The 22,244-nt window shown below is 38.7% G+C and overlaps 1 protein-coding gene across 3 annotated transcripts in view; it reads left to right on the forward strand.

The window, feature by feature from the left end:
• TUB (TUB bipartite transcription factor) overlaps nt 1-22,244 on the forward strand; it is an 89,923-nt gene that overhangs the window by 21,381 nt on the left and 46,298 nt on the right. For 2 of the 3 annotated variants that reach the window (XM_053944763.1, XM_053944764.1), the window contains exons 2-3: nt 7,318-7,369; nt 8,708-8,870. In XM_053944763.1, coding sequence (XP_053800738.1) covers nt 7,318-7,369; nt 8,708-8,870 — 215 coding nt within the window. Of the gene's footprint in view, nt 1-7,317; nt 7,370-8,707; nt 8,871-19,866; nt 20,002-22,244 lie in introns of all 3 variants that reach the window. The other variant, XM_053944762.1, reaches the window with a different exon arrangement.

Here is a 22,244-nt window from a genome sequence, read left to right on the forward strand (position 1 = left end):
GGAATGCCACTCCTGACTGGTCTCCGCTTGGACACCAAGCCATTGACCATGACTCTTTGAGTGTTACCATCAAGCCAGTTCCTCATCCACTGAGGGCTCCATCTGTTAAATCCATGCCACTGCCATTTAGAGACAAGAATGTTGTGCAAGACTGTGTCAAATGCTTTGCAAAAGTTCAGGTAGATGATATTTGTGTCTCTTCCCTCATCCACCAGTGCTGTAGCCCTGTCACAGCAGGCCACTAGATATTTCAGGCAGGATCTGCCCTTACTGTCACAATGTTTGCTGTCACCAATCATCTCCTCATTTTCCATGTGCCTGAGTTCAATAGGAACTTCCCTGGACTGCCACATCATCTCAAGTGTGATGGGTGGTGGCTTAGCTACTCCTTTTGCCAGTTCCCTCAGGACCTGCAGATGCATCTTATCAGATGCCATGGACTCCTGCACCTCCAGGTGCCTGAGATGGTCTCAAACCTGGCTTTCTCCTATGGAGAGCAGTTCTTCATTCTCATAGTCCCTGCCTTTCCCTTCTGCACTCAAGCTGTGTGGCTGGAGCACTTGCTAGTGAAGTCTGAGTCAGAGAAGTCACTGAGTACATCAGCCCTCTCCATGTCCCAGGTAACCAGGTCTCCCATTTCCTTCTGGAGAGACACATATTTTCCCTTGTCTTCCTTTACTTGGCAATGTACTTTCAGAAGCTTGTGTTGCTGTCCTTGACATCTCTGGCCAGATTTAATTCTATCAGGGCTTTAGCTTTCCCAACCTGATCTCTGGCGATTGTGTGGCCATGCTGAGGATTTGGCTGGAGTTAATCTTAACAATTATCTACGTGGAATTAAGAAAAAAAATATTAATGTGTTCCTGTTGTTACATTTGCTCTCAGTTAATCTGCAGAACCGTTGCCAGACATAATGAGTGTCATAAATCTTAATGTACAAAGGACATTTAGATAAACCTTACTGGAGCAAATAGTATCAACAACCTTTCAGGAAGGTCTCATTAATTTGCTGATTTTTAAACTAGTTTGCCATTCAGGATTTGAGAGAAAATAAAGTATTTGGTTCTGTAATTATTTGTGCAACTGCAAATGCAGTCTGCTATCAACCATCTGGCCTGCAGGCATTACTTTCAGTGCCATTTGGATCATCAAAACAGTGTATGATCCTCTGCATCTTCTGTTTTGTGGCTGGCTTGGTGCTGATACTTCTCTTACAAATATCTGTTTCATGTTTCTGCCTTTTTTCCTTATCCTTTTCCTTTATTATTTTCAGTCTTCTTAAGGGTCTTCTGCACAGGCAGAAGAGGTGATGCTGTACTCTTGGACTGGCATGCTTTTATTTATTAAGTGAGATTCACAGTGAAACACTTTATTCTTCTGAAGCTTTGCCTAAAGAAATGCAATTTCCATTTCTGCGGGAGTTCCTGGTGTCTGTATTTTCCTGGTCAGTTCAGTGGTGACTGAGAGGTGGCCTGTAAGAGTAGGTAATTGCTCTCTCTGTCCTCTGAACATGGCATGGGAGAAATCCAAGCACTGCTGTTGCTGATCTTTGCAGTAGAAGGGCAAAATAATATTCAATGTCCTTGGGTTGTTCCTCAATATCCAGACTTCTGCTGACTTAGGTGGCCCAGCAAAGCAGTCACTTATTTTACTATAAAGAGAAGACTGCAGGTTTTACTCTAAATGAGGTGACTGAGCAGCTGCTTTAGGGTCAGAAAGCCTTGATGATTCCTAGCATGAGGAGAGCCCTTTTAGAGTGCTTTGTAAGTCTTTGATTAGCCTATGTGCCTGATACAATAATGTTCTCCCAAGTGGCTTCTGGTGTGCTGTTTGTGGGGCAGCAGACCTTGTTTTATGCAGGGACTTGCAGGTGTGGGGATTTCTGCTGACTTCACTGCTTAGGAGTTGGTTGAATTTCACTTGTTTGAAGACCCTAATTGTGTGCCATTCCCCCCGGAGCATGACTTCAGCCTGCAGGTCCCTAACCCTGTTAATGGTCTTTTACAGTAGCATTTCATCACTGCTGCGGGAAAGCTCATTCTTAAGGACTTAACAGTAACATTATTGAGAGCAGTTGGGCTTTATGAAACTACAGAAACTTTACAGAAATTAAGAGAAATGTAATTGGGTGGATATGACAGATTGTATCCAGTCAGCCAAGTGCTATCTCTTTACAGGAATTTTATTTCCTGTGTTTTTGGAGACTATAATGTTCAAATGGCACATTACACCCATTCTTGTTCTTTGGAGTCTGTTGTGCTCTTAAGGATCCCATAACCTGTTTGTCTTGACACAGCAACATAGCAGCTTTCTTCACAGCAGGAGTGCATGGAAAATATCTGCGTGATCTTGAAGATTAGTCTGGTATGGTGTAATATTTTTTTCTTTCTATCTGGCTTGATCATCCATTGTTTTTGAATTGCAGCTCACAATATGGCAGAAGAAACTCAAGATGAAAATACCCCCTTTAATTTTCCATTTGCTTCTGGTTCAGTGTTCTAAATGGGAGGAACGATCTCTTATCCAATTATTCGTCTTTTTATAATGTGAACTGTTTGTTTCAGGAATTTTCTCTGTATATGTATATTCATTTTGCTTGTGCAAAGGTCCCTGATTTCACACAGAGTTTTTGGGTGATACTATTAGTAATATATTATAAAGCAACAAAAAGAGAAAATGCAAGGGTGACACTTCTTAAACAATATGTTAAAGTTGAGTGGTAGTATGAGTCTGCTTGTTTGACCAGCTGTACTTTTTGGTGCAGTTAGTGCTAGGCTGCAGAGATGTGTTGGGTGAGATTTTGGACCTTTGTCCTTGTAAAAAAATTATTTTAATGGAAAATGTTCCTGTATGAAGCAGTGTCAGGAAGGAAAAAAAGCATTGCCTTGTTCATCAGGCAGAAGCAATAGAATTGCTTTACTGTGGCAGATTTTTCTTTTTTAAAAAAACCCTTAAATAAAATTAGTGACTACATGCATTTTGGGCATTCTAATTAGAAACATTTCTTGTTAATTGTTTTTTCTTGCAATGGTTTCATGAAATACAAGCAGTTTGCATTTTCAAAGAGCAAAGGCGAAGTACTTGCTGTGAAAAGTGTTATTTGAATTAAGTATTTTCAGATTTTACTTTAACTTAAATCACCCCATGTGGAATTACAGTAAAAATGTAGCAAGATGCTGACTTACAGAATCTTCTGCCTTCATCTCAGCAGTAAAGTGTGGAGCTTTCTGTGATCATGAAGTTCCATCTTTAAAACCTGACTAGTCTCGGGTTTCTCTCAAAATGTTTTTTAAGGAATAGAGATTATAAAAAGCTTAGAATACTAAAATTCTTTCATATGTTTTCATCTTTGTTATGACATGCTTTAGTAAGTACTGTATGACAGTACTTTAGTAAGCCTGGCTTGCTATAAATTGAATTTAATGTTGAAACTGTTTCTGCAAAATAGATTTTGTGTCTTAAAAGGGTGGTATGAAAAAATAATACTTTGACTAAAATGTGATTTTACTTTTAATGTTTTTCCCTGTAAAAAATAGGAGTTGAGATGTTTGAATTAAATGCCGTAATTTAAATTTAAAAATAATGCTATCTAAAGATAATACTTAAATTTCTGTAGGCCTTGGTCCAGGAAACTGATAGGAATCTTTGCAATAGGTAGCTATAGGCTTGACTTCTTAAACCCAGCACTAGTAACTTCTAAATGGGTGGACTGTTCAAGTTCTGTATAGAAGGATGGTTTTTTCCTGAATCTGTAAGGAAATATATCCAAGCTCTGATTTGTCAGCTGAATTTGGACTAGACTATTACTGCAGAGCTGAAAGGCTCTATATTATTACAATATTATGTATAGTGTAAAATTGCTTTTTGTTTTAAGTGGGCCAGAGCCATAGCCAAGATGCCAGGCAGATGCATGATCCTTGATCTAACAGGAGTAAAAATTAATCTTACTGGATCTTCAGGATACTTCAGCATGCTGAGCAGATTGCGAATATGTATGCATGCTCTTCAATAATTCAATTTTCATTAATTATAAAGTTATATTTCTCTATTAAATCTGACTGAGTTTCATGCTGCTCCTGAGATTTTCTAGCATCACATCAAACATGTAGGCAGAATTGTTCTAACAGCCTCTCTCTCTCTCTCTCTCTCTCTCTCTGAGATTATTTCCTGCCATCTTTCAGACAGGTTTTCTGCTGTACTGGGCCTTTAGTTTCTGACCATCCCAGTTATTTGGACCAGAGTGCAACAAAAAAACTAGGCAGGACAGGCTGAGTCCTCACCATGTTAACAACCCTTCCAGAGGGATGAGCAATTGATTCCTGCTCTTTTGAGGAAGGGCAAAGGCTGTGCTTCTGCTCACATGCTTTTTTGTTTTCCAAAGAAATAAAAGACAGAAATTCAGAACTGATTTCAGCTCTTGGACCCTGGAGCATCCAGGAGAATGCCAGATGTTGTGCTGAGATGATCTGCTAAATCGTTTTGCAAGGACTCACTGAAGCATGAGAAAAAGGGTCAGTGGCACTTACACACTTCATCTCAGAGTCCTCTGCAGATGTTTTTCAAGGCAGCAGGAGTGAGGGCCTGATGGAATTGGTATGGAAACAGCTTATATTATTTATTTATTACTTATTTATGCATGCATATATTCAAACCCTGACTTCCCTTAATGGCATATCTTGGAAGTCACCCAGTTTCAGGAGACTTTGTTCGTTGGAAATTGGGGAATGTGAAATGTTGGCTGCTGGTCAGCAACTCCAAGGTCTAGCAGTTCTGCAGAAAACACTGACAAAGTGCAGTCTGAAAGTGGAGGGTTTGTTGTAACAGAATATATAGGCTAAATTGAACCCACCCCTTTTGTATTTGGAGTTGCATAACTGTTATTAGACATCAGGAAAGGACAGAACTGCAGCTTTCCAGTGATACTGGAACTGAGTAACTGTTAAAATTGAATTGGTGGTAATAAGGCCTTTTTTAACATTATCCTGTGAACGATTCAGAGGAGTGGTGGGGGCAAGGCATTCTTGTACCAGTCCAGCATCCTGGAGGGAGAGAGGATTGTTGAAGCAACCATATTCTACTGAATCTTGCTGTCAGTGAAGAAAGCTGGAATTCAGTTTTATTTGTTGAATGTTAAATGCAAGGCTTGTCATTAATGCATGCCTAAAAAAGGTTGTGGAAAACTACTCAGAATTTTATAAAATATGAAGTGGGATAAGGAAGGAGCTGGAAGCTCCTTGGAAGATGACCATGGAAGATGACAGTGTCATCTGGTTTTCAAGGTATGCTGCTCTCGGTCTCAGCTTTGATTGCATCTATTCAGAAGCTTAAAAAAAAAAGTCTTGCTGTAAGTAGGGCCATGTGGAGAGGTGTTTTAGCATTGCAACATCCATAGATTTTGGATGGAGTTTTGGTTTTTTTTGGCAGTCCTCTGGTGTATCTGATAGTTGTTTTGCATTCCTGGAATGCTGAATGCAAATTACACCATTCTCTGACCGGGGTTCGCTGTTTGGTGTTATTTAAATTGCCATGTTTACCATGCTACAGCTGGGCATTAAGAGACATCAAGAAGCTGTGCCTGAACCTAAATTTGCCTTGTTGTGGCTTCCCACGCAGGCACAGGACGTTTTCCTGCCCCCTTGCTCCATGCAATGTGTCATGCCAGGACATGGATGCTAGGATGGTGTATGCATTGTTGCCTCTGCAGTTCTTGGGGTCTCTGTTAGCATCATTGCATGGTTTTGGCTTTTTTTCAAGCATTGTCTAAAATGAGGAGGATTTGTTCAGGCCATTGAGCCTGAAACTTTACAGTTAGGCATCTTTTACTCAATTGTTTGGCCAAAAATCTCCATTAGGGTAGTTCTACTTTCTGGCAGTGCAGCTAATACTGCTGCAGTTGTAGTGAAACACTCTTCTGCAAACCTGATATTGTATACCATAAAGGAATGTGTGTCTTCCTTTTATAACTTCTGTCATTTATAAAATGAAGAATGCTTGGTGTAAAGCAGGATATTTTTATAACTGTGAGGGTTTTTTTTTCTTTAATCTTTTTTGTGGACTATGGGTAATGCATTACTTCTACAAGAGATAGTAATTTCATACCTGAGGTACTTGAACAGCATAGTTTTAATCTGTGGAACATCAGCCTTTTGTAGCATATAACCTAAGAAAAATTGTAAAAGGCTGATGCTACCAGAAATGTTTAATTATAGGTCTTTGATAATGCTGGCATTGGAAAGAGGGCATTCTGAATGTCTTTATTAGCTGTTCTGTCTAACTGTACTACAGTATTACTGTCTCCTAAAGACTGTGAATTAATACACGAGATTCACATTTTTTATGCAATTTTCATTGCAATACTCTTGGTTTGTATGTAGGTCAGAATCCAGGTAGGTTTGTCCTGGATCTTTTTCTTTTGCTCTTTTGGATTGTTAAGAGTGATATAAGAGAAGGGGCTAACATTTTATAAAAGTGTATTGTAGGAGAAAATGAATTTTCCTTGTAAGAGGCTATTGTTTTTGTTCTATAGCACTATTTTCCTTGTACGTGACCTATTACTGTTTAAAAGATTCAATTATCTATGTTCAATGTTTAACTATAGTGTTCTTACAATAGAGACCTTTGTTCTCCAGAAAAATAAAGCCTAGTCAGTAGTTTGCTAAAGTACTGTGCAAAAATAGCTTTTTGATTTCAATGCCAGTCTTCAATATCTAAGTAATGAAAATGATTGAATTCACAGGAGCTAATCTCCCAACAAGCAACAATTAGCAGAGAGAAATATGGCACTGAGCAATGTTGTTTGTCTTGTCTACCTCTAAATGTTGAAGTGTGTGGCAATAAGTGTGACTTCTCAGATATTCAGGAATAAATTATGGTTCTCGGTGTGCAAAAATTAGGTGGTTAATTTTCCTACCAAAATTTTAAATACTGCTGAGTTGCTAAGCAGTTCACTTACACTTCACCCTTTTTCTAGGTTTTATATGCAAATTTTCAATTTCAGTGCTCTATGCATTGATGTTTTGCATTGGAAGAGAGTGGAAAAGAAACCAAGCTGTAGACAAGTGAATATTGCATTTCTTTTTGAGCTGTCTGATTATATATTTCTGTTGCCGTTTGTGTGAGCCAGAGTTTTGCAATTTTTTGTGGACTGGCTTTAAATCCTCTGAAGTCAAGTTTTTTCAGTTAGGGCAGGCAGACTTCCATGGAACATAGTAGGAGTTTTGTATGGATAACTGCTGTGAGAGTTTCGTCTACTGGATGCTATTAGGTGTTGTTCTCACTGATAAATTTGTTGCAATTATGTGCTCTTTGTCTTTGCAGTGTTCTGGATGATGAGGGGAGCAGCCTGCGTCAGCAGAAGCTTGACAGACAGGTAGGATTTTGGACGAGGACCTTCTTGCTCCCTAAATTCTGAATCCTGGAGTAATGAAAACACTGATAAGTCATAGAAAATTGCATCCTCTGATTGGGGGATGCAGAAGAGAGATCTGTGGAGGCTGAAGTTAACTCACAAGTCTAACTTTCATTAAAATTTGTCTTCTGACTGTGGTTTGAGTGATTCCCACTGCCTTGGACTCATTTTAAGCTGTTGTACAATGTATTTGTTACCCCATTGATGAAGCAGTCACACCAGCCAACAGAGGTTAACCACAAATTTTTCATTCAGTGGATTTAGCTCTTGTGGCTGTAACTTAGTGGCACTATGTGCTGTGTTGTCTATTTTCTGACTGCATTCCTACATGACTTGTACAAGGGAGTCAGAACATGAAATCTGAGGGAATTGTGTCATCAAGCTTTAATGGGAGTTGAGGTTTCTGATTTTACTTTGATTTCTGTGGTCTCCTTCTCAAAAAATGTTGCCATTTTTATAGTTAAACCTTGTGAGTTTAATTTTATCCTTTTCTATTGCCACTATTTAATCAGCCTGCATGTCTACCAGCATCTCATTTTCAAATTCAAGTACTATTTATGCTATAATCCTGTACTTAATTCTGATTATGGTGGAGTCATGTTGAGGTGTTAACACAACTTAGTGAGCTGAAAGGGTTCACTCTCCATTTTTATTCCTCAGTTTTATTGCATCTCCTTCCTATAAGCTAAAATATCACTGTACAGAAGCAAGGAAAAGGTAAGGTAATAGATAAGTAAAATTAACAGTTCAGTTCTCTGAGGTTATGGAAGAGGGCTCAAGTAAGGTCCCTATGGTGCCACTGGATGCCAAAAGTTTTGGTTTTCAGCAGGTCTAGCTGAGAAATTTAAGTATTTAATTAAAGTTCATCTATTATAGCTGTTAAATTAGGCTCGTGTCCAGTATTATCAGTCGATTCTAGTTTGCAATTACCTGCTTTTAATTTACAGAAACTGAAATTGGCATCTCTGCCTCATGCCCTTGCTTACCCTCCCATTGCTTCATAGCCAGCATTTTTACACTTGTTTTCCCAAGGGTTATTTCCAAGCAAGCTCTGACAGCTGGTGGCCTGCTCAGAAAGATGTATTTTAATTATTTGCTGTTTTCAGCAGAAGGTGTTTCAGCAGTGGGTTGGTTGTGGTTTTGTGGAAAGATTTCCTGTAACTCAACATCCCAATCTCCCTCCTGCCAACTGCCGCCGCTGCGGAGCCAGGGAAGGAGTAAAGCTGACCATTGTTTTCCATCCTAGGTTGCTGCTGTTTGGAGTGCAGTAACAGATGCTTTTCTCTGTCTTTTCTCCAGAGAGCACTGCTGGAACAGAAGCAGAAAAAGAAGCGCCAGGAGCCACTGATGGTTCAGTCCAATGTGGACAGTCGGGCAAGGACGCGCAGGACGAAACATTCGGAGGAGCAGGCCCCGCTGGTTGAATCCTATCTCAACAGCAATAGCAGCACCATATATCATGGTACAGAATGCCACCTCCTGCAGGTGTATTTGCTGAGAGTCTTAGTGTAGTGCTCATTTTATGCTCAGTAGAACAAAGGCTCTTGTTTTGCGTGTTTTAGTAAATCATTGATATCCTTTACTTATGTTTGGGGATAAAACCATCAGAATTTGCAATTGTAGCCTAATGGGAGGGAGCAAGGTACCTAGCTGCCATTTCAGTGCTGAACTGGGAAAGAGACAGCTTGTCCCTTCTGTTGTGACTATTTAAGTTTATTCAGCCTTGCTTCCTGCTAAGTAAAGCTGATGGGTTCCACTCTGAATGTTCCTCTGCATGTAATTTTACTTAAACCTGACAGAGGTAATGATAAATTTGAAACCTATTAACTAAGTTCAGCTAGGATTGAATATAGTAATTTCACAGATTCTGTGTTTCTGCAAAGTCCATTAAAACAGGTGGAGAAGAACATGTCAAACTTGTACAATGTTTCCACTTTCTCATTAAAGATTGCAGGATCCAGTAGGGATAGAGTCAGTTAATGTGTCACACCCACAGGGGGAAAAAAAATTATAATGCCATTTATTTTCAAAGACCTTAATAATCAGAAATAAATCCTAAGAAAACCAGGCATTATTTAGTTCTGTCCTCATATTGCCCATGCTTTTTGGCCCTCTAAAGATGGTATGGCCATACACTTCCTCAGGATTTCCTGGGTAGCTTGGGTAATCCTTGTCCAAAATTTGACTCTTGATATCATTCCAGGTTGATAACACCGCCAAGATATATAGAGAGCAGTAATTTTCCAGTTTTCTTGTTTTGCAGATCATTTAAGTTGAATGTAATTCATAAGGGATTGATAAGCTTCAATAGCAAAAGGCTTCCTTCCCTGACTATTGATGAGTTTGTGGGACAGGAGCAGAATCAATATCTACTGACATTGATTGGGAATGCAGTTGGCAGCTTTCTGGTTGGGAATGGTGTTAGGTGGCAGGGTACTTAGGTTTTGGGATTTACACATTAAATTTTAAGATGCCTTTGTGACTTTAACTGTGTTAAAAATAATAGACCAACCAGTATCCTGCTCTTATACAAACAAAAACTTAACTCAGCATTCTGTTCAAATTTCTGTCATTTTCACTCCATGTGCTGTACTTTTTGTCTCAATGTTGTTTTATTTTCACTTGGTGGTCTTATTTTTCCACAAGAACAAGGTGGGTATTTAGTAGACTAACAAATTCTGCTCTGAGAAGTGCAGGTTTCAGAGTCTTTCCTCCTGGTTATCAATTGCTGGAATTTTTTAGCTGATTATAGCTACAGAATTTACTGTTTGAATTTGGAAATTGCATTGTTGAAATGTTGAGGTTTTGGTAATAATGGGCCTTTTTAATCTTGTTTCTGGAAGCAAATAGGATACCATAAGTGGTTTCAGATGAAGAATTATTTTTTCAACTTAGTATTATTTTAATTATTTTTTCTAATAAGTATGTTAAAAATAGTAATATTTCTCTTTACTGTCTGTTTCTCAGGGTCTGGGATGTAATTTTTCAACATTAAATTGAATTGCTTTCTAGTCTAAACCAAAAAATTTGATTTAGCACAAACATTAATTTGTTTATTTTTTAATCAGACAAAATAGAAATTTTCTCTTTTTCCTCTTACACTCAAGAGTTTATCAAAGGTACAGAGCTGTTCTAAGAAATAATATCTTATCATAGGGAGCAGGTGCTGTTTACTAAACCCCCTATATTATCAGTTTGTCAGGGTTTTGATTTTCACAAATCAGTGAAAAAGACATTATCATCCCAAAACTGGTAACAAATTTCATATATGCATTAACTGAGCTACATTGTACAACAATTTGCACCAGAGTGGACTTTCCCACTATAAGTGAGATTAACTGTGCTCTCAAGATAAAAGTGACCCTTCCTGTCATATTATACCACATCATTCATTGGAATACTTAGGATTTATTCTCCCTAAATCAGTTTGTTCTAAATTTGTCTCTCAACCCCTTTTAATGTTTCACAAGGTTTCAGAGAAGCAAAGAAATATAACGTTTCTCATATTCAACACGACATTTGTTAATCCCTTGGGACAGCTCTCCTTGTAATAAACCATGCAGTTTGCAAGAGCCAGCTTAGAAGAATTTAATTACCTAGCAGGGTGTTTTATTGCCTTGTAAAATCCTTTGTTAGGCACATTGCTTTTGAAAATATTACAAGAACTCTCAAAGTGTCCTTTTTTGGTGTGGCCTTCTCTGGGAACGTGCTTAATGTCTTCAGTTCCCCAGTTTGCAGGGTACATTTTGGGGTTTGATGACCATTTTTATCTGTTGCATTGAGCTTTAGGGCTGGCAGGATTTTTTTTCCCCTTCAATGAAAACATTTCTCTGTGGCAGTGTCGGATGCATGAGACAGCTGGGCTGTTTCTAAAGAACTATTCTGCTCTTTTCCGTTCATTTGTTGCTGTTATGGGCATGCTGATTCCAAGTTGAGAATGGCTCTTTGATGGCACTTGATGCTCTGCTGAATGAACTGCACTGCTTGGATGAGCATGTTTGTGAAATCAATTCCTGTGCTAGCAAATGCTACAGAAAGAACACTTCTTTCCACCTATCATCCTGCTCTACTCTCTCTTTTAGCTTGTACTGATTCTGTGTAGCACAAAAGTACTTGTTGATTTCAACAAATAATTGGATGCCTGTGTGGAGATCTCTCTATGGTATTTTGAGCAAAGTAGGTCAGAGATAGCATCTCAGCAATTCTCAGATGCTGGGCTTTCTGCTGGGAAATTTTCCTCCATACACTGCCATTGCTTATTCTGATGCCATTATCTATGCTGGGAAATTTTCCTCCATACACTGCCATTGCTTATTCTGATGCCGTTAACTGTGCTGCAGTGGTTCCCTCATGGGCAACTCTACTCTGCAGTAAAAACTCATTTAATTCCATAATAATTATCAGAGCTTGGAGTAGAAAGTCAGTTATTCTTCTTCTGGAATAAAATATCAGCCTGGTGAGCTACTTGCGGGTAGATAGAGTAGAACACCGTATTTTGCTAGTTAAGCTAATTGTATATTGCCAGAAATGCCATATTTTTTTTTTTCTTAGATGACTTCAAGGCAGAGAAATGACATTGGTAGGAAAAAATGGTATTTATGTTCCCTGCCAAGGGTTGCTAGCAATTCCTCTGGGTACCATGAGACTTTTATGGAGGTGGGTGCTCTTCCAGTGAGGAAGTAGCTCTGCAGAATCCACCATGCACAGGTCTCCACATAGAACATTTCTTCTCATTTGTCCCATATTTCACCTATAGATAAAAGTCTTCGGATACTGTAGCTTGTAAATGACTTGCATGTAGTGTATCTTTTTTAAACCTTTTTGTTGTTGACATAATGCCTAATGAACTAATAACAACAAAAGTTACCTGCAGAAGCTGAGATGAATTAGGCTGAAAAGACCAACATGCGATAAAAACTCCTTGGCACTCCGGTCTGTAAGGGGTTACCCAGCCAGTGGTAACACAGTCATCAGCATCTGTAGTTCAGGTAGGTGGAGTTAGGCCCTACATTTATCTGCCTGCCCTTTCAAGGAATAGGTATCCTTCCACTGACTTCCATGATGTTGTTCCATGGCTCTAGCTGGTACTATTTACAATAATGCCTCTCTCTCTCAAATGCAACTTGATTGCTATCTCTTCATTATAAACAGCCATATAAGAACCAATAACATCTTTTTGTATTGCTATTAAATTTAAATTCTAAATAAAAGACAACAAAGGCATTCATTCACCAGAAGAAATTTAATCCTTCTTTGTAGGAGAGAGATCACTTACATTGTCTTCTCCTCATGTGTTCTGGTTTATTTTCAATTCAGTGTCCTTCATAAGGACATATTGCTACCTGTTTGTTTAAAGTTTCTTTAGAATTTTACTTGCTGTTCTGTAATATGTCACCATTGCATCTGCTTGCTTGTTTTCATGTATTTCTACTCAACTTGTTCTGTGAAGTTTGTTGAAAACCTGAACAAACATTTTAGCCTGATTTGACATTGCAGAATTCTGCTACAAATACAGTTCATTTCAATCTGGATTGCAAATACTGAGCATTCCTGGAGCCAAATAGCATGCAGAGATACACTAATTACTGCAACAATTTAATTACATTATTTAATTACATTTAATGCAGATGCTGAAAACCCATTTTTACAGAGATTTGCCTTCTGTGAAAATGGTGAATTTCCACTGGGGAGTGATTTTTTCTTTTCACAGCACTGAGGAAGGCAGAGATTTGAATGAGTGCCAGATATGCTTTCATTAATATTGCCATACTTTGTTGCAGCTGTGGTGTTTTTATATAAGACTTGAAATTAAAAATGTTTTCAATTAGATACTCTGAGAGTAATTTTCATTGCAACGTCCAATTTAGTGATTTAGATTAACCATGTGTAAAAAGGCAATGACTTTTTTACTTCTCTCCTCTGACATTTGGCAGCACGTCTAGGTGTAATGGTTATGTGGTGTGTTAAACAGACCTCTGATGACAATTCATAGCTTTGGATTGTTAAATTTGACGTGTCATTCTGCTATTTACTATGAATGATGAGAGAGAGTTTTCTGATGAGTATCGTTAGCTGACAGCTTTAAAAGATGAATCAATTAACTATTAATTAAAGAAATTATATATTTGCCTGTTCATCATAAGGGTGTCTCTCCATCCCTGTTTTCCATTGACCTTGGAATGAGTAGGTATTAGTTTATTTTTTGAAGAGAGCAAGGAGTTCTTTGCAAAGGCTGTTATACTGAGAGATCAGGCAGCACTCCAAACATCATGTGGGCAAAATACTTAACTTCCAATAAGCAGATATTCTGAAATCTTTATTTCAGCTGCAGTCTCTTCACCTTAATCTTTAAAGCATCTTTTTGATTTGTCAGCAGTCCTTACTGCACCAGTGCACTTCCAAAATAAACAAACTAACCCAGCAGCAAGGAGCAGAGTGCAGTAGGTAGCAAGTGTTCCACAGGCCTTTTTGTGGTTCTTGGTATTGAACGATTTGAGAGAAAAGTTTAGAAGAAATGGCCTGAAAAACTCCCTTCTCTTTCCTTTAATGTCCCACTGCAGTGTATTTACTTTCAGTTACTACTTGATATTTAGCTGTTTTCTGTCCTGGGCAGTACCTCAGGTGGTGAGGTGAGGGTGCCCACAGCATAGGAAATGCCCTGGCAGGCAGAGTTCCATCCCAAAGGCAGCAAACAGGGCAGGCAGAGCTGCCAACAGCAGTCCCAGACATGGCAAGGGATGAACCAGGGCCAGGGCCCTGCAAGGCACCAGTCAGGGTGGAAAAGAGAAGCTGCAGTGCACATATCTCCGTTGGGCAGAGGAGCTGCCTGCAGTGCCAGGATGCTCCCAGGAGGCAGGCTGGGTAGCAGCACCTCCAGCACAGCCCTGGGCTCAGCTGGAGGAAAGCCCATGGGCAGGGTGTGGGTGGAACCCCCCAGGGAGGCTTGTCAGGGCAATTAAATCCTAGTCATGCCCTTAAGGCTCCATTATCACAAAGTAATTATGTAATTTATCACTGTCTTTCATCTTCCTGGCCTAGGTTTTTCATGGATCATTTTAGCTTTCCTTATTAGTTGTCTGCTTTCCCAAAGTCTAGTTCATTGCTATCAACTCTCCACATGCTTCCTTTGCCTTCCCCCTCCCCAGGATTAGGCAGCAGGTACTTGAGGGTTTAGAAGACTCTCTTAATTCCTTCCCTTGTTCTCTCTGAGGAACTCTTAGACCAATGAGCTTTTAATAATGTCCTTAAGGAGCGCCAGGTTCCCAGGTACATTGGTTCCTTTTTTTTTGAGCACTAAAAAACCCATCCCATTTCGTTTCTGAGTATTTTCAGGTTTGCAACATCAGCCTGGTCATCGCATCACTTTAGAGGTATAAACTGCAAGGAGCCTTAGGGAATTTATTGGCAATAAAGTTTTGGGAATCTGGAATGCGACTGGAGGTTACTACCTGAAGCAGTAATGTTTTTGATTATAAGCATTTTGAAGCAGGAATCAAATTTTTGCATGTGATCAAACAGTAACTAACACATCAAAGTCCTTGTCCTTATCCAGATCCTTGTATTTACCTATTTGTGTGGTCTATGTAAAACTAATAGAAATATTTAATTGCACTGTAAAATATCGTGGGTTTTGCCCATCTTCAGAATATTTCTGATAGACTCCAGTGTCTTTTAAATGATTGTAGAAATAGTAGACCAGTTCAGAATCTAAGTTGATTAAATAAACTAAGAATGAACAACAGCCCAAATAAGCAGCTGGACTGATGAAGGCTAGAACTTCACAAAGAAAAGCAACAAGCCATTCTTACAGTGAAACACAAGAACTTCTCAAGCAACAGCAAGAAAAGGACAACCAATTCACATTGAGTTTTTAAGGTACACCCTGACTGAACTGTAGTTGATCTTTCTTTGCATGGTACTTGTTCTGGGTTTCACTTTTATTGTTGAGAGGATGTTGGTAAATAGAATGAATATTTGCCTTATACTTGCCTCACATACCTCATTGTCTGGTTCAGCCTCTTTCTACTTAAAGTGTTTTCCAGACAGACTGCACAATTTTAGAATTGTTTTTTCTTTTTGTGATTTTTCATTTACTTCATTCTTTGCATAATGTACTGATCAAAAGCACCCTTTTTTTAGCACATGGCATTTTTATGTGATAGAGATTGGTAAGTTATGATTCATAGAATTTTCTTTCCTTCTCTAAGATTGTAAGAGTGTACAAGCACTCATATCAAGAAATATGGTCATACAAATGGCAAAAAGAAATCTGCATTTTCGTTCATGCTACTTTGAAACATATTTATTGTGTGAACGTCTCATCATGAAGGCCAGATGGAAAGACATGTTTTACATTTTCATTCACTCATATAAATATATGTGGGTAATTTACAGATTTGAAAAAAAACTTGAGTTGTCTGCATCATAGTTTACTCACATGCTTATAAACTGCATGCTTTTAATTGCCTGTGCATTGTAGCTCTATCCCTGTAACCTGGAGTGTTGTCCATCACAGAACTGGTTCATGGAGAGGTTTCTTTTTTCCCCTTTCCTAAATTAGGCCATTGGTAGTGCAAGGCAAAGCCGGGACACTGCCCTTGTCTGCCTTAACAAAGCCCTTCCATACTCACCTGTATTGTGTTAACAGGCTGTTTGGTCCTCTTTCTTTTCATCTCAGATCCTGAATTAATATTGCAATCTGTGCTCCCTTCTGTCTCCCAAAAAATACTTTTTAAAATACTCTATTGAGGTTAGTAGTCAGTACTTGATTTAATGAACATGGATGAATAATACTGAAATTAAAGTCACATAGTTGTTTTATTTGTAAGCTTGGCATTTATCTCAAAACCATTTTTTTTAACATTTTATTAAGTTCAAACTAGAGTGAAATACCAGGTCTGAGAGTCCAGTGGATTTTTATGTTTGAAATGCTGACTCACTACAGCACTTGCTCCTCCATTTTTTTCTTGTCTGAATGCAAATTCTAGTGCAAACAAATAATTCTTACGGAAAAGGAAATTTTCTGGGTTTTTTTAAGTGAAAATTTAATAATCTGGGGTGGGGCATATGACGTATCAGGATAGATTTTCAAATCTAGTCTCCTATTGTTTAAGATAATGTCAGTAGGGATTTTTAAAGCTGCCTAAATGGGTAGCTGAACTGAAATTAATGCATTTTTGAGTGACAGTCTTTGAAATTTCATCCCCATATAGCTGCATTTAAGGTTCTTAATTTATTTATCCTCTGGTGCTGCCTATCATTGTTTTTATCTTTTTGATGTCTAGTGAAGGACATAGTCATATTGTTGTATCAGTGAATACTATTTAGGGAGCCAGTTTCTCTCATTTTCCTTATTCAGGCTTTCTTGCAAAAGAACTGTAAATTGTTTTATGGGCTATCTAGAGCCTGTGGAGAATGTAGGCTAGAGTTAACCTCAAGGTTTCCATCCTGCTGAGAAGGGAAATTCTTGTCAGTCTGTTAGATAATGATCCAAAGATGCAGCAGAGGGCAGAGGGGAAGACATTTGATCCTCTGACAACATGGCTGGGGATAAACATTGCCTCTCTGACTTGCTTCATCTCCACAAAGGCAGCCTGGAAGGAATGCTGGTAGGAGAAGTTCAAAGCTGCACATGCTAATGACCAGCTGCAGAGTGAGTACACAAGGCTTAGAAATGGTCCTTCTTCCAACTCTCCAGGGCAGGAGAAAGCACTGGAAACAGAAAACAGGATTTTTTACTTTGCTCCACATCCAAGCCTGCTGGACTAACTGTGAGCAGGGGAGGCTCACAGACCTGTTCCTTTGGGTTTGCAGGCTGCAAGGATCCAAATCCTGGCTGGCCTGTTGACAGGAACTTGCCTAAATGCAAGGATATGCCCTGAACTGAATTTGTACAGAAAGCAAACTTTCTTTGGTATCTGCAGACATCAGAGAAAACATGAGTGAGTGGGTGAGCCTTAGCTGAAGTCTGCTATTTGCCAAATAGCTAAAAGCTAAGAATGAGATGGTTTTGTGGTGGAGATGGCATGTTGGGATTAAATTTGGATTTATTATAGAGGTAGTACTTTAAATGTAATGGTAATGCTCAGAAATGTATCCTTTAGAAACAGGACATTCTGTGCCAATTCCTTTCATGAACCCAGGCACAGTGTCTTTATCTTTATGATAATGACATCTTATTTTGCCGCCTCCATCACTTGTGTCTGAAAGGCCCATTTACCACAGACTGCAGCCAAGGTATATGCTCAGAATGGCTACTGGGCTGAAATCCTGTTCTCTGCCTCACAGAGTAAAGCAATAGAAATACTCCCTTCTCTCTCCTTTGGAACTCCCTCACTGAATTTATTATAAGATACCTCTTGCTCAAAGTTTTGTGGCAAAAGTAACTCAAAAAACACCAGGGCTTTACTTGTAAGATGAAAGAATGGCTGGCAAGATAGAGAAGATAAGTCTTTAACTTTGCAATTGATAATGTCAGAAAGTTTCATCCTTTGCTTATTGATAATTGCTTTGGACCAAATAAATGGTGCTTCTGAGTGAATGAATGCACCCAGATTGAAAATTATTTAGAGAACTGCCTGGTCATTTATTATAGGTTATTTGTAAAGTACTGAATTTAATTATAACATGGATTATCATCTTCAAAACAATTGAAAGAACACAGCCTAGTTTTTAAAGAGAGACTGAGGTACAAATATAGCATAGGTGCTGGTTTGGCAAATCACACCTATTTAAAGACTGTGGGAAGCTGACTCTGGTTCCCTGTATAGTCTGAGGCTGCCATGCCCATGGAGATAGGGCCCAGTGTAGTGTCTTTTATGTGCCATTTTCCCTGTGCACTCGCTCCTTTGATTTTGTCCTATTCATTTCCAGTGCTCCTTTCCACTCAGCAAAGGGATTGCAGTGCTGTGATTAGTGTTTGACAAAGGCAGACATGAAAAATTGGGTAGTGACAAGCTGTTTCTTTGGACTTCAAGTCTCTCCTCTAATAATTTAATGTATATTCTCTGTGGAACAGAACTCTTCCTCTGCACAATGAGAAAAGGAGCGTGTGTTTCAGTGCCTCAGGTGCCTGCTGTGTTGTGAATGCAATGCTACTCATAACAGATTGCTGTGCTGGGGAGGGTAGCAGCGGGTTTGGGAGCTGCAGTCTACACAGACATGACTAAATCTGTTTCATCTTTCTCCTCTGAGAATCTCCCTGGTGTTTCTATTTCTATTGGTGTGCTTGAAGGATTTGCTGAAGAGGAAAGTTGCTTCACAGACCAGAAGCTTAGGGAGAATTTTCCCCTTCAGAGAGAGAATAGTATCAGTCCACACATCATTGAGAATCATTTAGTCTTTTGGGCATTTAAGAAGTTTGTCTCAATATTTTAAAAGTAATTTTAGGGCAACTAGTTATTTCCCATAATGGTCCTTAGTGGACTTTTTTTATCCTTTTAAAGAAAGCACTTTAGTTTTGGGAAAAGGAAAGGGTGGGAGACCCATGTGCCAGGGAGAGAAACCATGGCAACCACATGAAGCTGCTGGGGCTTAGCACTTACCAGTGACCAGCAGCCAACCCCAAAACCTCTTGGTGCCCACTTGTAGTTTGGGGTGTGAAGTTTGACAGTTTTTTTATGCATTTCACGCAGGCAATTGTGATATTTATCTAACTTCGAGGTTTGGTCTAGCCAGAGGAAAGAGTTATGGTGTGCGTTGCTTTCAGAAACCCAAATATTGACCTCAAAGTGTGTCATGCTTTTAGGAAAATGATAAAGCCTCTCTTTACTTTGAAAACAAGGAACACTGCATGAATTATGCTGACACTCACAGTTTATGGCATGCATATTTTGTAGAGAGTCCTTCTAAGGAATTAATTAATTTGTGTATGCTACAAAGTAGGGAGAGTTTTTAAATTCAGCTTGGGTATAATTTCACCCTAAAATGCATGGTCAATCTACTCATCATGCTGTGTTACACGACTGTGCAAGATGTGCTTTGAAAGTGACCTTCAGATGATTCCCTGTTTAGAGAGTTAGGATGTAGCTTTAAGCATGGATGCTACAAAGTCAAAATAAAATTTTTCTGCCTTCATGCTGCCACTGTTGACAATCATTCTGGCAGAGTTTTACTATGAGGAAAAATGCTTCCTACAATAGCTCAGTAACACAATAACATTTTGATGTCACTTTTGGACTGGAAGTTTGGAGTTGATATATTACTGTGAGGAAGAAAAATGTAAGGAAATATATCTCAGCTAACCTAACACTTTGAGATTTTTACTCCAGATTTGCAAATTCTGGTTTACTTGGCTCTCCTCATTGCATGAATTGTCTGAAATACCAAACTCTGCTATGTTTGCTTTCTCTTTTATGCCTTTGCAAAATTCTCAATTCATTCTCTCATCTCTCTCTGTTTCTCTTGTCTCTCTCTGTTTATTTTCTTCTATGGTGGGGTACCCTGAATCTCTGAAGCAGTGCAGGAGGCTGAACAGGAAGATATAAAGGTGGTAGTGGACGCCCAAGCTCCGAAACCAACTAAAAAAACCAAGGCAGCAGCTTCAAGCTGTCAGAGTAGCAGCACAAGAAAGGAGAAAAAAGGGAAACACAAAGGTTAGCTGCATGCAGCTGCATGTCACATGTTAAATTCATTGTTTTGCTGTCAGTTCTCTCTCTTGTATTTGATATAATTTATTTAAAAATCTGAAAATTGTCTAAAAGTAATTTCCTGAAATTTTTCTGAGGTTGGAAAGTGTATGTGACTTGGTCGTGTCTGGGCATGTACAGCCTTGGAGTCAAAAAAATTGTGAATGGAGTCTTTTCCAGAGGAGAGTGCTTGTTCAAATTGCAGAAGAGGAAGAAAGTTCTGAAGGAAAAATGATGGTGTTTTCTTGCAGTGGTAAAAAGAAGAGAATAATCTTAGAAGAGTGTGCTTTTTTAGATTATCTGAAACTAATCTTATTAGGAGAAACAGCCTTAAATTGCAGTTCCTTCTGTCCAGCTTAAATCTTCTGAGTGAGGTTTAAACTATACAAATTAGAGGTTAAGGGGACATTTTGAAAATCAATTCAACAAAACTGAGATAACATCCTCAAAGGGGTTTTTCAAGTTATTACTTCAGTGTTGCTTTGTCCCACCTGGCTGACAAATGGGAGGTGTTTGTATGAAAATTTTTCTACGATTACTTTGTATATGATGAGGTAAATGAAAAAAATACACTATTGGTAATAACAAAAGGGTAGGTAGAAATGACATTGCCACTCTTAGATTTACAGTTTGAGGTAGGTGCAAGAAGTAATGAGCTACTTTACTGGTATTTAAATTTATATGTGTGTCTGTGTGTGTGTACACTCACAGAAAAAGAGAGGCTGTTGTACCACATACAGTTACTTTTAATGTGGTGCTGAATGACTAATGAAATGAAATAACTTTCCAATAATTTGCAGTTCTTGAATAAGGCCACTGTAACACTGTCCAGCCTGTATTCCTGTCTTGTGCATGTCCAGCAATTTCTCCACTGTTGCTTCAGTGAGAAAGTAGTGTATATCCTTGACAAGTCTTTTTAAAGATAGCAATGACTAATAAGGTTAATTATTGAGGTCAAAGTATTGGGGCTTATCTGTAGGGATTTTGCAGGACTTGAGCCTACCTTAGTCAAATCCTTTGCGTGTTGCAGCTTAATTCTTGAGATCTGAATGTACAGCATATCTCTGTCTGTAGTTCTTCTGGCTGCAAGGGAAGCTCATAGTTTATACAGGCTTTAGAGCCTGGGCCTGAACTAAAGGCCGTTCATATATTTGAGAAAAGACGGTGTGTGTCAAAGGTAAAATTAGCTCAATGTTAAAATTATTGGTAAAATAAATTAACACAAAGTGAACGTTTCCCAGTTTAATGTAAAAAGTAATGACATTCCAGCATGGTAATACAAATGCCAAATTTTATTTTGAGGTACATCTTGCTGAAGAGTAAAAATTCTTTTGCTAGTTTAAAAGAAAACCTGAAAGGGAGTATTATGTGAGCTAATACTTAAATCATGGTTATGGCATAGCCTTGAGGCTATATAATACCTCTTTTGACATGCCTGTGTCTGTACTGTGTTCAAAACTGAAGAGATGGTGCTGTTGAGTTTTTTATTATCCCACAGCAGGTAACACCTAGTATTTTTCTCGCATGCCATTTATAATTTTACTCATCTTCTGAAACATCCCCCAAGCAGGCAGACGTTGGCCTACGTTAATAAAAGCAAGTTGTGTCAGTAAAAGTGAAGTCACTTGGTGTAGACTGAGAACTTCGGCATGCTGACACTGCTCCATGTGTTGGGTACTAATATTTTAGCCCAAGAAACCTCAGCCTCTGCTGCAATTCTTACTCCTCATCCTGCTCTGCTATGGGAGAGCCTTTTCCCTGGCCTTCAACATTTGCCCATCAGTTCCAAGTTTTCAGAGAGTGGAGGTGTTATTCGTTGATTATATGTCAATTATAGCAAAGAAAATGCTGAGTATCTCCTCTCCTGAAGTTCACATTGATGATCAGAAGCAAATGACAGCCAGTCAAAGTACATTCAGAGCATACACATAGCACCTCATCCAGCTCATCTACTTTTTCTGTACCCTGGGATTTAGCTGTTCATTCATGTTTAATTTTACCCTTGGAATAATATCTGGTTTACCTTTGACAGTGCTGTAAACTTGGAAGGATTATGACTGGATTTTCAGTCTTCCGTCCTTATCAAAGCTGCAAAATATTTTTTTTATTGGATGTAAAAGTAAAACTAAATACATCCTTAAAATTCCAGAGGGATTTTGCTGATAAATCCACTACAGACATAGCTAATTTTGAACTTAGGAATGAAGAAA

The sequence above is a fragment of the Vidua chalybeata genome, chromosome 6 (assembly GCF_026979565.1).
Source record: "Vidua chalybeata isolate OUT-0048 chromosome 6, bVidCha1 merged haplotype, whole genome shotgun sequence".
NCBI lineage: Eukaryota > Metazoa > Chordata > Aves > Passeriformes > Viduidae > Vidua > Vidua chalybeata.